The 17,608-nt window shown below is 46.3% G+C and overlaps 1 protein-coding gene across 1 annotated transcript in view; it reads right to left on the bottom strand.

The window, feature by feature from the left end:
- FLVCR2 (FLVCR choline and putative heme transporter 2) overlaps nt 1-16,423 on the bottom strand; it is a 53,372-nt gene extending 36,949 nt beyond the window's left edge. The window contains exon 1 of the mRNA XM_019733702.3: nt 15,385-16,423. Within this exon, the coding sequence (XP_019589261.2) occupies nt 15,385-16,035 (651 nt within the window). The 5' untranslated portion in view covers nt 16,036-16,423. The remainder of the gene's footprint in view (nt 1-15,384) is intronic.
- Nucleotides 16,424-17,608: the final 1,185 nt, after the last annotated feature.

Here is a 17,608-nt window from a genome sequence, read left to right as displayed (position 1 = left end):
GAGTTGTTCCTTTATGGGCTGCCATGAGCCAGACCCACTTCCTCTTACTTTAGGGTGTGCCTCCAGAAACAGGCGGGGTGAGCCCCATGTAGCTTTTTCTTAAGATGCCAACTTCATAAGTTAGCTAACCCTGCCTCATGATCCCAGAGAGAAATGTGAAAAGAAAAAGAAATCTAAATCTGGCACCAGGAAAACTATTAGTCGCCCATATCTAACAATTAACACCAGCCCAAGAAAGCAGCACCATCAGATCTGACCCCGCCAGTTAGGGAGCTACTCAGGGACCTACTTACACAAAAATATCTCCCAATATCCTGCCCTGAAGTAACCTCCCCTACTCCTTAGCCTGACATTTCTACCATTAGTCGCTCCATAAGAGACTGCCTTACCATCTCATCTCTTTTCCCTTAAACATGAACTCAGGGACATTTTCTTTCCCATTTACTGTTGCATTCTCAGAGCTCAGCATGTTGACGGGCACAGAATAGATGCTCAATAAATATTTGTTCAATAAACAAATAAAGGTTCTGGTGCATTGTCTCAAAGAAACCATAGTTCCCAACAACTGGCTGTAAAGGTAAGAGTGCTGAGCCCTATAAATGGGGGTGTGCCTACTAATTCAAGGTTGTGCTTCATGAGAGAGACAGGCCAAGGGGATGAGATCCGTCATTCACCAACTCTCACTTGTCACATTACATGCTGTCAACTGGGGAGACACAGAGAGGCTGGCTGCCAGAAATATAATCCAGGACAAGTAGTTCAAAGGGAGATAAAGACTGGATGGCCAGGGGCCTGTGTGGGTTATTTGAAAAAAAACAGAGATCTGGCCCAGGGTAGGGGCACCCTAGTAAAGGTCATGAATTTTTTTGGAGTAGCATGAGAATTCAGGGCTAGCCATTCCTGGGGCAGGTAACAGGGCACCCTCTCTTCCCTAAGAAGAGATAGAGGAACTCTGGGAAGTGAAAACGCACCATCTGCACAAGGACCGCCCAAACCCTACCAGTCCCCATTTGCTACCATTGATCACTGTCACCTCTGTGGTAAGTAAGGCCAGGACCACCAGGACCTTAGGAGAACATTTCTCACTCCTGAGCCCTATCTCCTGATGGTGGGGAATCAGTTCTGTGCTATGCCACCACCTCCATTTTACTACACGAAGAGAGGAGTCATCCTGGGCACATATAGACTGAAAAGCTCCTTCGTGCCAACCCTTGGCAAAAGGCCCTTCTTGGAATCAAAAGGAATCAGAATGTTCCTCAGGACGCGTGGAGCCACAGCATGGCTCAGCTCAAAAGGATCGAATCAGCAAGGACACTCTGGAACCCAGAAGCTCTGGGAGAGGCTCTTATAGCCAGAATCACCAGAGCTTATTCTGAAACAAAGAGCTGATTATAAAAGAAAGAATGCAGAGCCCTATAAACGGAGGGTGTGGTCCTTAATCCAAGTGCAATCCAAGGTTGCACTTCAGGAAATAGGACATGATTTGTGTACAGGGAAGCTCTTTTATTTTCGGGGTGCTATGGGGCAAGTCCAGAGTATTTTTTTTTAAGTGCACTTAAAAACCAGTATTTGCACAATATTTCAGTTTTCAAGGCATGGTACATCCAGCGTATAATCTGAACCTCAAAACCACCCGAAGAGTTAACAGCAGAATGCCCCAAGTAAGATGAGGCAACAGAGTCCGAAGAGGGGCATGCGATCCTCTCCATTCCACACTGAGTTTAAGCAACTTGCTGAAATCACAGAATTCATCGGTGGTGACATACACATCGGGGCTTCTGATGCTCCCAGTCCTAGCCCTGCTCGCTTCCCACAGAACCTTGCTGAGCCACAAGGCACCAAGCAGCCATGTCCCAGAAAGACATGGTCCGAGACTCGGGATGATGCAAAGTCTGAGGGGAATGTAGCTGAAAAGGGGGTTCTGTAATAAATCCGACCGAAGTAACCTCACAGAGTGATCTGATCATAAAATTCCTCACTGGGCAGGTCATGGTGGGTAGTCATGCCCAGGTCTCTAAAAAGACTTATCTTTGCCTTCAGCAAGCCCTGTCCATTGTGCATCTAGGCTCACACACCTTTGAAATGCCAGAGTAAACCTCTTTTTCAGACACCTCTGAGGCAGCACCAACCTCAAGGGAGCACATAATCTTGTAAACTAGCCTGTAATCCAATCATAGAGATTTCCCCACCAATGTATAAAAGGAACTGCAAAACTGTCATTCTCTGGAGCTTTTGAGATCTTGCTTCCCGGCACGTTGTCAGTTTGGCTCAAATAAACTCTTACAAACATTCTCTACAGGTTTGGACATGCTTACATCAACAGGACCATTTGCAACGGGGTTTATGTTTGGGTCATCATTAAATAGATTAAATATTTACTCTGCACCTCTTATCAAAGTTCTTTCTGGACAGTAAGTCTGAACACAGCCCAGTGAGAGGAAAGAATGTCAGTGTTTCTATTAAGTCCCTAAATAGACCAGCCAATGATCCAGGCCCTGAGAACACAACTTCCTTCCCCCCCACAGTAGCCTTCTGAGAACCAAATGTTAGCGAGGACGGTCCTCACTCTGCAGATAAAGCAAGGGGTTGTTGAGATGCCTGTCCCAAGTCCAAAGAGCAAGCCAAAGGCCAATAGTGGCTCTCGGTGACCAGGACAGTGGCACTCGAGACTCAGGAGACTGGTGAGGGCCTAGAGAAGTGGCTCCAGAGAACCAGAGCCCTGATCTTGCCAGGCCCCACCCCCAGCTCAGCCAGCCCCAAAGAGGAAGGGGCTCTACCACCTGCAGCTCAACCTGAGAACAGGCTTCAAAGGCTTTGGGAAGTGACGAGACAGGTGGAGGGAATTTTCTCAGGGCAACCAGTTACCCATAAAACCTAAAAGGTGTTAAGGGGGGTGGGGGGTGGGGGGTGGGAGATGAGGGTAAGGGGGATCGAATATATGGTGATGGAAGGAGAACTGACTCTGGGTGATGAACACACAATGGGATTTATAGATGATGTAATACAGAATTGTACACCTGAAATCTATGTAATTTTACTAACAATTGTCACCCCAATAAATTTAATAAAAAAAATAAATTAAAAAACAAACAAACAAACAAAAAAAACCTAAAAGGTGATACAGATTAGTAAGAAGTTTGGATCAAGCTGCATTCTCCCCCTCCCGTCACCCCCACCCCAGTAAGATCATGGTGACATGCTATTAAATGGCAATCACAGAAAATGCTCTGGAATTTTCCTTCAGCAATGAGAAGATAATGCCCCAAAGATAAAGTGTAAAACCGGAACACGAGTCATTCACCTTTCCATCCAAATGTTCTTAGTCCCTACTGTGTGCCAGGCATGACCTCTTCTAGCTTATGTACTAGGACAGAGCTGACCTCTACCAAGAAGGGTGGTGACCTGGCCTCAACCTAACTCACCAGCAGAGAGTGGACAGGTGGGTCTGCTTAAGTTCCCAGCATATGACACTGAAGGGGAGGGTCAGTCAGCAAAAATTTTCAGGGATAGCAGCCGATATTAAAGAAAGTAGCTGGAATTTAGAGGTACCAGAACCAAGGCTTTGGTACCTGAGTTTGGTGGGGAGGAAGAAGATAAACGTGGATTTAGTAAATGTTTGTGGAGGGCTTATTTGGTGCTAAAAGTTTTCACCCACAGACTCCCTCATTTAATTCTGGTGGCACCCTGTGAGGCCGGCTTTCTTGTTACAGAGAAGCTGATGCCCAGAGGGCAGATGTCCTGCTGGATGCCCCAAACACAGCGGCCAGTAGACGTGGGTCCAGGTTCCATGGCTTCCACACTGGAGTTCTCAGACTTCAGTGGGCATCAGAACCCCTGGTGGCGAGTCAAAACCACAGGTTCCTGAGCCCCGCCCCAGAGAGGCTAATTCCTTGGGTTTGCCCCGGTGCCCAGGAATCTACATTTTTAGTAACACCCCAGGTGGTTCTGGTGGTGGAGGTTCATGGACAACAGTTAAAAACAATTGATCTCCACTGCCCTAAGGAGAGAAGTCAAGAGAGACTTCTCAGCAGATGCCTTTCCCAGGTGTTCTAGGCAGGGGTGGTGGGAGAGAGGTGCATGCTCCTGCCTGGATCTGCAGTCGAGAAGAAATGGTCGTCTGAGTGAGCTCACTGAGTAGATCCACAAAGATGTCCAGCACCAAGCAGGAAGCCCAGGACAAAGGTCTGAGGAGGCACAGATTGCTGGAGAGGCAGCCACCACCCAAACAACCTGCTGGAATAGGCCCTCCTTTGACATGATGACTCATGGCTGCTCACTTCCTACAGTTCTCAGAGTAAATGGACAGAACAAATAGACTCGTGCACGTAGAGCTGCTCCAGAGCCACCAAAGGAGACCCAGCTAGGTTAACACAGTCATTTTGGGCAGAAATCAGGAAATCCCGGGAAGAGGAAAAGGAAAAAGAAGAGAAAAAATAACCCCCACGCTTGCTCCACCTTCTGTGCCCCTCCCTTCTGGAGCCAGCAAGGTTGTCCAACCAAAAGTGGTCTCCTGGAACAGAAAGGGGCTTGTGGTCACCTCCTCTCTAGAGAAGGAATCGGATGGGAGCCAAAGCAAACATGGCTCCATCGTGAGGTTCCGAGACACTGTCTAATCCCAAGAAGTTGGTAAACAAGTAAAATCCAGCCCTCCTCCCATCTCCCTCTTCTGCAAACACAGATGGTGCTGCTATCTGCCCTCATGCTGTTACAATGTCTCCCTCATCTTGAATCGTGCAGGGTGAGAGGCTGAGCTAACATTTTTGCACAGCAAAAAAAAAAAAAAAAAAGGAAAGAAAGAAAAGAAAAAGACGCCTGTAATAGATCAGAAAGCAGAAGAGTCTGGGTGGGGTGCCAGAGCCTGCAGGATGCCCTCCCACCTTTGAATGATTCAGCAAAGAAAAAGGTCCTTATTCCTGTAGAATCAAGGGAAGGGAGATGCTCCATTGGGTTAAGTTTGGGAATGGTGCTGGATTCAAGTCAGGAGACAGAGGACAAAGAAAGAAGAAGCACCAGCTTTCACCTCAACCCTATGGTTCTTTATCCTCTCTGATGGGCCTCCCACCCTCATCCTGCAATCTATGCAGGGCTGTTTGATGTTGGCAGTTGGGGGGATTTCAAGTCCAGGGAAGGACATCCTGTTAAAAGCATTGCTGGAAAAAGATCAAGAACCAGGCAGTGGAAAACAGCTGTGTCCACCTGATAAGCCTGGGCACCCCACTTCCTTCAGGAGAGTCTTAGGTTTGTGAGACTGAGGCCTGATGCGCAAAGGTGGGGGTTGGCGCTGTGTCTCTGTCATCTCAGAGACCCCAAACAACAGGTCTCATTAAACACACACTGGGCGACTAACACCATCTCCCAGCAACTGCACAGCTTTCAGTTGAGTAGCTCTCAAGAGGGCCAATCCCCATCAGAACACTGCCTGGAAACTCCCTGGAATGGCCCACCTTCCCCTATTCAGCCAACTGCCAGTCACTTCATTCATTAAGAATTGGTTATTACTATCACCACTTCAGGGGAGCTTTCCTGCCTGCTCCCCAAGGCACTCACACTGGGGTAATGCCTTCCCACGTGCCGTGACCCCTTAATGCCCTGTGCACATATATCCTTAAGCCTGCCACATGGTGGTATTATAAGCAAGCGATTAAGTGTTGGTCATTCCTTCTAGATCAGGAGTCCCCCGCAGACAGGAGCCAACTAACTACCTTTATTGGTACTTTATATAGTACTGACAGCATCTGTTTTTCATTTACCATTTCTTTCTTTTCTTTTTTAATTTTTCTATTGGGGAATAGTGTGTTTTTCTATCAGTTCGAAGTCATTGTTTTCAATCTAGTTGTGGAGGGCACAGCTCACAGGCCCATGTGGGAATCAAACCGGCGACCTGTGTTTTATGAGCATTGTGCTCTAACCAACTGAGCCAACTGGCCGCCCCCATTTACCATTTCTTAGCTGATAAACTCTGCTAGCTAAGTGCTCTCCACTTATTGTCTCATTTAATCCTCTCCTCTGCCTTTTGCAATAGGCAATATTATCTCCAACTCACAAAAGAAGAAGCGAAAACTTAGAAAAGTGAAGGGACTTGTCCAAGGGTACACAGCAGAGCTGTTTTCTCAACAAACTTGGGCCTGGAATAGTTCAAGGCACACAGTAAGGGCTGACTTAATAGCTTTCTATTGAAAGAATAAGACTGTTAGGAAGACAATACAGGCATGATGCTCCCTCCTTCAGCCACTGAGCTCTCAGAACTGATTGTCACCTTAACTCCTTTCAGGAAATGGAAACCTGTTTATTAATTTGTACATCCATTTGCAAGCACCTGTTATGCCCAGAACCCTGAGATTTAGGAGATGTATTAGTCAAGTTTCCAGCCCCCTGACAAGTTTCTCATTTAGTCCAAAGAGGAGGTAAAGGAGGAGGGGAAGAGGACAGAAGAGAGAAGGAAGAGGGGGAAACAAACCGCCAGAAAACAAAGGCCAGAATCCCAGTAAACTCAGCAAGTACAGATGAGGCCAGGGAATGGATTCCTCCAAGAACAGAGACTAAGGAGGTGATGGTAGGAGGTGAGCAGTAACCAGCCAGAAGGGAGTGTTTTATGTGGTGGTGGTAAAACATACATAGTTTTAACTGTACATACACTATTTTCACAGTAAAGTTCAGGGGCATTAAGTACATTCACATTATTAAGCAACCATCACCACCATCCATCTCCAGAATGGTTTTCATCTCCCTAAACTGAAACATGGTATCCCTTTAATAATAACTCCCCATTCTCTCCTCCCCCAGCCCCTGGCAATCACTACTCTACTTTTTGTTTGGATGAATTTGATTACTCTAGGTACCTGTGGTATAATAAAAATATATTTTATCTTTGTCGCAGTTCCTGGCACAGAACTCTAAAAATGTTTGGAATTTCCTGAGTGATAGAGGAGTGTCTTTTGTGATTCGTAAGGAGCCCCTTTCTATCACATCAGAGTTTATGCTAATGAGGTGACTTAGAGTGGGGTCCCTAGACAGCCTCAGGATGGAGCTGGTCACCAGAAGACCTAGTGATTAGAGTTTGGGAACTTTCAACCCCACTTTCTCCCCACCTCCGAAGAGGAGAGGGGAACTGGAAATTAAGCTCTATGCAAACTCTTGAACAAGGAAAATTAGTGAGTTTTCAGGTTGGTGGACACATCACATCAAAGTGCTGGAGATTGGTGTGCCCCGATAGGGCACGAAAGTTCTGTGCCCTCTCCCCCACACCTTGCCCTTGTATCCGCTCCATTTGGCGGTTCCTGAATTGTGGCCTTTATAATAAACCAGTAAATGTTAAGTAAAAAGTTTACCAGAGTTCAGTGAGCCAGAACTCTGGCAAACTATAGAACCAGAGTAGGGGTCGTGGGAATCCCCAATTTATAGTCAATCAGAAGTATGGGTGGCAAATGGTGTTATAAGTGGAGGCGGTTTTGTGAAGCTGAGCCCTTAACTTGTGAGGTTCGCACTAACTCTGAGGAGTTAGTGTTAGAATCGAACTGAATTGTAGGAACCCAGCAGGTGTTAGAGAATCGGAGAGTAAGTTGTCAGAAAAAAAGACACCTCAATACCTCATATAAGTGCAATTATACAGTATTTGTCCTCCTGTGACTGGCTTATTTCACTCAGCATAATGTCTTCAAAATTCATCCATGTGTAGCATGGGTCAGAATGTCCTTTCCTTTCAAGGCTAAATAACATTTCATTGTATGTATATATCGCATTTTGTTTATCCATTCATCCATAGATGGACACTTGGGTTGCTTCCACCTTTTGGCTGTTATGAATACTGTTACTATAAACATGGGTGAACAAGTTCCTGCTTTCAATTCTTGTGGGTGTACCTTCTGTACCTTCTGCTTAATTTTGCTGTGAACTGCTCTAAAAAATACAAAAACCGAAAATATAATAAATGTTGTTTTAAAGGTGGTCCTTCTCCTATTGAATGATCTTGGCACCCTTGTTGAAAATCATTTGACTTTGTATGTGAGGGTTTATTTCTGGACTCTAATCCATTGGTCTCTACGTTTGTCTTTATGCCAATATCACACTGTCATGATTACTGTAGCTTTGTGGTTTTGAAATCAAGAAATGTGAGACCTCCAACTTTGTTGTACCTTTCCAAGACTGTTTTGGTAATTCAGCGTCCCTTAAACTTCCACATAACTTTTAGGATGCATTTTTCTATTTCTGCAAAAAATGACGTTGGAAGTTTGACAGGACTGCATTGAATCTGTAGACGGCTTTGGGTGGTATTGACATCATAACAATATTAAGTCATCAATCCATGAACACGGGTTGTCTTTCTATCTATCTAGGTCTTCTTTAATTTCCTTCAGCAACATTTTCTAGTTTTCAGTGTACAAGTCTTTCAGCTGCTTGGTTAAATTTATTTCTAAGTATTTTTTTAATGCTATTGTAAATGGAATTGTTTTCTTAATTTCCTTTTTGGATTGTTCATTGTTAGTGTATAGAAATACAATTGGGTTAAAACATTGTTAAATTCGTCTGGAACTGGGGATTGGGAGGCACAGCGTGGGGGAGAGGGAAAGGCAGTGATGAGTAAAAAGGCCATGAAATTTCCTACCCTTTTGAATGCGTTTTTTTTCTTGGTCGGGCATTTGCTTAGTTGCTGTAGATCTTAACTGATTTCCAGAGCTCTTATAAATAAGTTATTTTAGCCAATGTCTAGTTTATTTCATGTGTCTGTGGGGGAGTGAGGGTTCTGAGTCTCCTAGTCCACTAATTTGATAATGTCACCCTCCATTCACAAGGCTTAGTCCCCAAGCAGTGTTTCTTCAAGGAGATGATTGCAGAACTAGATTGATCAGAGCTGAGACACAGGCCAGGAGAGAGCAAGAGACAGACTGGATAGGAATGGGAAGAGCACAGCGTCCTGGAATGCTACATTGAAGACTTAGACTTGAGTCTTACGCACGTCATAGGCACCTGCAACAATGCCTGGCAGGGCAACAAAGCCAAGACAGAAGTCAGGCGGGCCAACCCCAGCCTCCTCCAGTGCACTGAGTTGAGGATCAAAGGGACGAAAGGATTAGGAGTATCTGCAATGGCTCCACCTCACATTCCAGCAGGGTCTTCCCCTCCCCTAGCCCCCACTCAGCATTTCAAGTATATTTTCAGAACCTAAGTGATTCAGAATGAAGAGCCTCCAGCCTCAGCCCAGCCCCTCCCCTCAATCTGAAGGGCAAGTAGCTGAGCTCTCAACTGCTCCCACCTGGACCCCAGACCCAGCACACAGCAAACGCGTAGTAAATCAGCCCTGACAAGAAGAGGAAGGTGCCTTCCCAAGGCGCGCTGGTCGTCTCATCTGGCGATTTCAGAAAGTCTGATCACTAGCCTCACCTGGGAAGCCAGTTGAAAATACAGGAGCCTGGGCCTCTCCCCTAAAGACACAGGTTAAGGAAGTCCACCTGAGGGCCCAGGCATCTGTATTTTTATCCAGCCCCATGGATGAGGCAAAGGATCACCATTTTCTGGGATCACCCATCTCGTTTCCTCCCTAGATTTGCTCTCCTCTGAGCTCCTCCCTGCATCTTTGGTGACAGCTTTCCCAGGAAAGAGAAAGTACAACTGAAATTCAGTTTCACATTGTCCTCCCAGGAAGTCTCAAATGTGGGACAGTTTTAGCTGATGCACTGTTTCAAAACATAAAATATAATAAATTTTTTAAAGTTTTGAATTAGCCATCAACATTTTAAAAACAGATTTCATAAGCCAAACACAGAGAGCCAAATAGTATATGAATCCACTTATATGTGGTAACTAGAATAGGCAAATTCATAAAGACAGAAAATAGAAAGAGGTAACTAAGGACTGGAGGGAGGGGGAAGGGAAGACTTATTGTTGAATGGGTACAGAGTTGGTGGGGGTGATGAAAAAGTTTTGGGTACAGACACATGGTGGTAACGCTTACACAACCTTGTGAACGTACATAAGGTCATTGAATTGCACACTTACGAACAGTTAAAATGATAAATATTATGCTATGTATATTTTACCACAATTTAAAAACATAACAGATTTCACAGAAAAAGCTGGATTTCTGGTTTCTCTTTAAAGAAAGAAATGATATCTGACAACACTGGGTCATGCTTTGTATGTCACGGGTTGGCAGAAGCTGAAACAGCTGCAGTCTTTCGATGGGACATAGGCTCTCACATTTGCTGTGACCCCACCACACTCCAATGTCACTTTTACTGTGTCACATTTATATGACCTGGCTGGGCCTCAGCAGCATTTGAGTGTGTGATCCTAGGTCCCTGGACCCCCATCTCTTTTCGGTCGCCATTAGCCTCATTCTGCTCTCTCAGTCCTGCCTGTTCCTCTCTTCTAGTACCTAGGGGGAGGCCAGAAAGTGGTCAGCCATGAGAGCAGGCACTTTGTGTGCCTTCGCAATAATAACCAGTGTAAGAGAACAAGGCTTTGCCTTCACCTCCCAAACTTCACTCAGGTCTTAAAACGCCTCTGACATGAGAAGATCCAGAATGATAAGCTTAGACTTGAAGACATCCCGATGGCCATGACTTTGGAAGAAGACTAGGCTGATCACCTGCCTCATGCCCCTGACTCCTGAGTCAGGCGCAGAAACACTCAGCCACTCGAGATGATACCATATGATCAGCCAGCCCAGCAAGCACAACCTCCTCAAGGCTGCAGTCTCCTCGAGCCCATCTTTATCAGCTAGAAGCTGATTTCCCATTGCGTAAAATGTGATGGCGTTCAGGACACGCTACCCCCAAATACAGCACCGTGGCATATTGAATATTTTACGCTGAAGGAGTTTGAGAAAATGGCAGAAGCAAGAAGGTCACTCTGACCTCCTCCCTGAAACAGGCCTTCAAACCCTCCTGGGAGAAGTGCCCTCCCTAGGCCTGGAGAAAGGGAACGTCCTCATCTCTGCAGACAAAGGAACGCTCGCTGCCAAGGAGAATCCAAGCACACAGGCCTTGCTCGGGTTCACTACAATTCCCTCATACTCCTTAACCTGTCATATTCCTCCACGACTGTCCACTCTTCATCAAACCTGGCATCAAAGCACACAGGTCTTAACTGTTTCTTCATTTCCCTATGAAGGCTCCCGTGTCAAGTAACACTTACAGTAAATAAATTTGGATGATTTTCTGATAATACGACTTTATCTGATTTTTAGACCCAGACAGGGACGCTAAGAGGGTCAAGGAAAGCTTTTTCTCCCCTACAAACAGCGTCATTGCCACTGAACGCATCGCAGCTCTTGCTGGGAAAAGTGGTTCGTCTGTAAGTGTAAACTATGTGCCAATTTCTAAAGACTCAGTATGCAAAAAGAATGTAAAATAGCTTGTTAGGAATCTTATTATAGTGATTACATGTTGACATAACTTTGGATATATTGGGTTAAATAAAATATAGTACTAAAACTAATCTCACCTGTTCTTTTTACTTTAATTTATATTTTATATATTTTTAATGTGATTACTAGAAAATTGAGTTATATATGTGGCTTGCATTCCGTTTCTGTTGGACAGTGTTATTTTCCATAGCTCAGTTAGCCATAGCTTCCACAGACTGATTCTGTAAGGTTACTGTATTTTCCTTATCTTGAAAGTAAACTGATTCTCTCTACGCTGTTACTGTGCTACGAGCTGCCCAAGGGTCCTTGAGGAAGTCCCTTCCTGTCCCTTCCTCCCTGGGGCTGGAGCGGACGTGAGGACCTCTTTCAGCTCCCACATCTCCCTCGGCCTGCACCACAAGGCTTTCTTCCAACCCTTGCACAGTAACAATGTGTCCACATCATTCAAACCATTCCCCCCACACCACACAGATCATTTTCCCCTTGAAACAAAGAACAAGTGTTGCTAAAAAATGGCAGGCTGTTACCACCTGTGCAACTGGTCAGAGCGAAAAGGAAGAGCCTCAGCTGCAGTCCGCGTCGCCTTCCCTGTCTCACCCCTGCTCAGGATTCACTGGTTTGTTCTTCCCAGAGACTGGAACCACTTTCTTGTGGCCCTCCGTGCTAAGCTCAAACAAAGCTGCAGCATCAGCCCTGTGGGAAGACAGTGCTAATGCCGGGAACTTCCAAGCAGAAGACAGGAGCGAGGCTCTCAAATTCTGGAGAAAACTGCTGGACACTTGTTCACCACCAACAACTCTTAAGACAGAGGTTTGAATTTTGCCATTCAAACCTCAGAATCCTGCCTTTTAAAAAATATATATATGATTTATCCACAGGAAGACTTAAGATTGGTCCGTTGGGCTTTGGAGGTGGAATTGGGTTCAAATCTCCCTTCTAACTGGGAGATTATAGCAACCTTAGCCGGCTATAAGGCCGTGAATAAGGTTGCTCCATTTATATGGGTCTCAATTTCCTCACCTATAACAATGGGAACAATTCCACCTACCTCATAGCACTGAAAAATTAAATAACAAATGAAAAAGTGCCTTGAACAGAATAGGTGTTTAATAGATATTTAGCTTCCCTCCCCTTCCATTTTTCCTACAGCAATTAGGCAAAGAATATACTAAAAACCTCATGGAGAACTGACAATAAATCTTTTATACTCTGATCTGTTTTTGTTTCCTGGTTTTTGTTTTTATCTGAATCTTGGTGCCTGGTACAATTTAAACATCTGGTACAAGAACTCTGCGAAGGCAGGGGTTACCTTTGCAGCCCTAGCAGAGTCTGGCAAAAAGGTAGGAGCCGGTGAAGGGGTTCCAAACAGGCCTCCTCAAAATTTACTACTTTGGCATATGGATTATTCCGAGCTGAAGGCAACTGAGATCCTGCAGGTTAAAGAGAAACTTCTGCCTCTCCCTTAACTACCTAGAAGAATTTAAATTGGGGGCGATGCCCATAATAAGAATTATTACCAAAAATAACCTTGATGACCTATCCATAGAGCAGGGCAAACTTCCAATTACTGAACATCTACTCTTCTTATTATCCTGCAAACGACCTTCCTTCCCCTCGGAAGCCCTAGGCGTCCTACCTTAGTCCTTGGCTCAGGATATTATATACCTCATTTTACTTTTCTGTCTCTGAACCTCTCATATATATGGGGTTTCCATATGTACATAAGTAATTAAATTTGGCGATTTTCTCTTGTTCATCTGCCTCATGTTGATTTAATTATCAGACCAGCCTAAAGAATCTAGAAGAGCAGAAGATTTTTTTTCTTCCTCCCCCACATAGGGAAGTGCTTGTTGAATGAATGAATGAATGAATGAATGAATGAATGAATGAATATTGGATTGACTGAAAGCAGGGGTTGGTACATATATGAAGCCCTTGGAGACAGAGCGCACAGGGGTTTTTGCTAATCAATGTGAAGTTTGCAGGCCATGAAGAATTATTCTATGGAATGACATTTGAAATCTGTGTAACAGTTTTGTGGAGCCTTTTTTCTAAGCGGCAAAGCTCAAGGTGCTCTGTTAACATTTCTCCTCCATTCAGCCATTCTTTACTCAAAAAGAAAGGTTAAAACACACACTGAGAACCAAACATTCATCTCTACATGAGGAAGCATAAACAATTCAATGTTCTTATAATTCTTTTAACTTAGCACAGTGGGTTGAGCCGTAATAATCAAACTAAATAGATGGCTCCTTGATACAAATATATGCTGTCGGAGTGCTTTTAAATGTAAAATTCTTAGATTTCCTGGCTTTGGTGAGGATTAGGGGTGGGGAATGAATAACTATTCTTATTCAATTTTAAAGATACACTCGTTTCTGGTGTTAAGTTCCCTCACACACGGTCTAAAAACATAATCGTTTATGGTTTATGGTTAACAAAACAAGTGTTGGATTCTCTGATCGCACCAGGCGACCTGAGGGCTTCTCCCAGTTCTCCTACCCTCCTCAAACAAAGGGTTTGGGATTGCAGTGACCTTGTCTGTATGCTGGTCTGCTGCAAATAGGGAGAGTTATCCCTCTGGACACCCGAAAGGTCCTGCCCTTCACCCTCATCCTCACCCACAACCCCGCCCCCCCAGCTTTACCCTCCTATAAAGGAAAAATACAGTCATGTCAAACCCACCAGCAGGGCTGCAATGTGGATGTTAAAATCCACAGTCACATCACTTTGGAGGATGGGGGTTGGTAAATGTCACCCTCAACATCTAGCTTTTAGTTGCCCTGAACAAAAGAGCCATCTTGTTTCATCCCCAGACCTCAAATCAATTCAGTCTTCAGGGCATTCAAATCAACAGGTGAAAGTAAACAAGGAAAAGGATTTTATGTTGCCTGTTTGTGTGTTAAAGAGGATCTCTCTGTGTGCACTGATTGCTTACACTGTTACTCAACGGGCAGGACTTACTGCCATGGGAAAATTTAGCTCAAGTTAACTTCCTGGTAGTGAAGATGAGCCAAATAAAAATTTGCCTTTGGAAAAGTTTTAGAAATTTCTGACCCAAAGCAGAAATTTCTAAATGAAAGGTTAAATTTTCTAAATGCAATGAACAGGTCAGATAAAACAGACTTATAAGAACTAAAGGTTACTGGTCATTTTTAAACACATAGCCACAAACGAGGGTGCTTGGGAAGCAGTGAGACCTGGAAGCAGTGGTCCAGATAAAAAAGGACTTCACATATAATTTGCTTCAAGTACTTAGAGAAGGCAATCAGATTCACAACATGCCCAGCTTTCTGGGTCATAATCACATTGAGATGCAAAGAATTTGAGGTGCTCCCTCCAAAGAGAAGGAAAGAGAAGGGATTAAGAGATGAGCTTTCCAGGCCTTTCCTAGGTTTCTAGTCTTTGGAAATTCAGAGTGAGATTTCTACTCCGTCCTGCTAGACTTGGCTCTAAACCCCGGGGAAGGAGGTTGGCCCAAGGCATTGTTCCCACTGTCCTGGCTTTAGCTGTGTATAAAAGAAGGTAAGAACAGTGCCAAACCCGACTGAGGGCACCACTCTGAAACCCTACGTAGTACAGTAGATACTGCATTCTAGGAAAGCTGATTGGTCCGGCTAAACACACCTGCCAAATTCTGACGCTACCCAGAATAGTCTGACACCTTGGAGCTGCTCCCTGAGAAAAAAAATAGCTTTTCTGAAGTCAAAGGTGGACTGCCAGGTTTAGGAATGAAATAATAACATTGTATGTTTTAGAAACATGCTTTCTGCTGGGGGAGGAGAAACTGAGGGTGAAAGAAAAGGTCCGCCCCTTTTGTTTCCCTGCGCTTATCTTACCCAGTCACCCCGTCAGAATCACTCAATCACACCCAGCCACAAAGTCACCCCGTCACAAACACGGTGGAAGTCAGAAAATTAGTCTCCCACCCAGTTAAGGACAGCTGGATACAATCTAAAACATTCAGTCCCCCAATGTGATGCCCATTCCTCTGAACACCCACCAACTCCTCTACCCACCTGATTGCCAAAGACAGCTATGGAACAGGCCGTTGAAACCTCATTGGCCCCGAACCAGACGGAAGCGATGCGGGAGGGCATGCCCAGGATGAAGACCTGGGCCACAGAACAGATGACCTGGCCCAGGATGGTGACAGGGAAGAGATGTGGCTTTAGGCTGCCCAACTTCACCCAGGCCCCCAGGCAGTTGAGAGCGGAGCCCGTGAGGGCGATGGTGCGCAGGCCAAATTTTTCCAGCAGCCAGGCCACTGGCAGCAGGAGAGGGATGTACGTCAGCATGTAGCACATGGACAGCCAGTCGATGGCAAAGGCACTGACCCCGTAGAAGTTCATGAAGATGTTATTGATGGAGCCATACTGGATCCACTGGAAGGCGTTGCACATAGAGTAGCAGCTGAACACCAGGACCACTGCCCAACGGCGCTTGCTCACCTTGATCACGCTGAGGTCCTCTGTGCCGGGTATACTGGGATGGGCCAAGCCACTGGGTTGGGCTAACGTACTGGGGTGGGCCGAACTGCTGGGGTACGCAGAGACGCTGGGATGGATCGAGACGCTGGGGTGGGCGGAGATGCTGGGGTCCGCCTGGAGCGCAGACTCCGGCTCAGGGATGCCATCGCGCTCCTCCAGGTTGGTATCTTCATTCACCATGACCACGGCCTGTCCTGGAGCTCTGGACAGCTGCTGAGGGCTCCGGCAGTCTTAAGGGACAGTAGCCTCGGCTGGTCCTTAAAGCTGACCGGACACTTGCCCGGGTCTGCCCCAGAAGAAATGGAGACTCAAGCCTGTGTAAAAGCCGCGAGTGGGCCTCCCAACGCTCGCCTCCAAGCTTCTGTTCCCACTTTTCCGTGGGGCCCGCTGTCCCCCAATCTGGCAGCACACGTCTCAGCCCGCTCCTGGCCGCCGATGGCTTGAGTCCTCCCAAGGCGTTCTGGCCACGTTCAGTCCCTCCGTCCCGGTAAGAGTTCGCTTCTTGCGCAGCCACTTCGCGGGACTCGGTTCACTCCCGGGCGGGCTTGGGGCCTCGCCCCCTAGGGCGCACGTGACCGCCCCGCCCCCGTCCCGCCCGGCTTCCCCCCACCCCCACCCAGTCCTCCCTCCCTCCCGCCCTCTCCAGCCGGGCTGGCCCGGCAGCCCAGTTGTTTCGCCACAGTTTGCGGGGTACATTCCTCCCCCACGCCCCGGGTGCCATGGAAACCGCCCGGTTAACCCCCACCCCTTGCACTGCCCCTCAAATTCATTTGCCCCCTTCCTTGGGGACCACACGAGAAAATCCCGTCCGCCCTTCCGAGGTAACTCTCGAAATAGAGTCTCCTCGCGCGGGCAGCAGCTCCTGAGAGCGTGCACCGATGCCCGGCGTCTCCAGAGTGCTCTGGGGGAATCAAAGAGGAATTCCCGACTTTTTGCCACTGGCTGGCCTCCCAAGCCCTTGCTGAATTCTTGGTATAAAGAGAGATTTGTAGGTTTCGCGGTCTGGTTGCGCTCCTGTGGTAAAAGGGAGTTGCCGAAGATGCACTTCGCCGGTTGCTTCCGGTGCGGATGTAGTCCTTTCTGGGGGAACACAGATTTGAACCTATTAGGTAGGGCTATTCTGTCCTGATGGATTCCGGGCGGCCTCCTAGGCGAGGACCTGAGGGTGGAGGGGAGAGGGGAGTTCGGAGATGCTTAAGAGCTTTGCGGCGGTTGTGTGGTGAAATGCACAGCACCCACCTAGCCCTAGGCTGCCACCTGCTGGTCCCAGCCTATTCCAGAGGGTAAGCCCTCAGCTCGTGGCCTCCAGAAAGTCAGGCCTGCAGGGCAGAAGTGCCCTTTCCCACTGATCCATTCCAGCCAACATTCTCCCTGGTTTCAAACACCAGTTTAGCTACTCGTGTGTAACGTAAGTTAAGGTACTCCAGCTCTCCGTGCTGAGGTTTCTTTATATGTAAAATAGGGATGATGAAATAATAACACCTACCTCACAGTGTTGTTTGGGGGTAATGAATGAGTTAAAACATGAAAGCACTTTGGAAATTCCTGGCAGATAGTAAGCATTCCATGAGTGTTGGCTGTCCTAACAATTGAAAAGTTAACCTTTGTTGTATTGTGCTAAGCATGTTTATTGCATTATCTCATTTAAGCATCACAAGAGTTCTGTGATGTGGTTACTATTGCTTGCCTGCATTTTACAGATCAGAAACTGAGGCTCACAGATGTGAAGTAACTTCTTACTTAAGGGCCCAAT

The sequence above is a fragment of the Rhinolophus sinicus genome, chromosome 3 (assembly GCF_057876585.1).
Source record: "Rhinolophus sinicus isolate RSI-liver-muscle chromosome 3, RSI-T2T, whole genome shotgun sequence".
NCBI lineage: Eukaryota > Metazoa > Chordata > Mammalia > Chiroptera > Rhinolophidae > Rhinolophus > Rhinolophus sinicus.
This window is presented reverse-complemented; position numbering and strand designations above follow the sequence as displayed.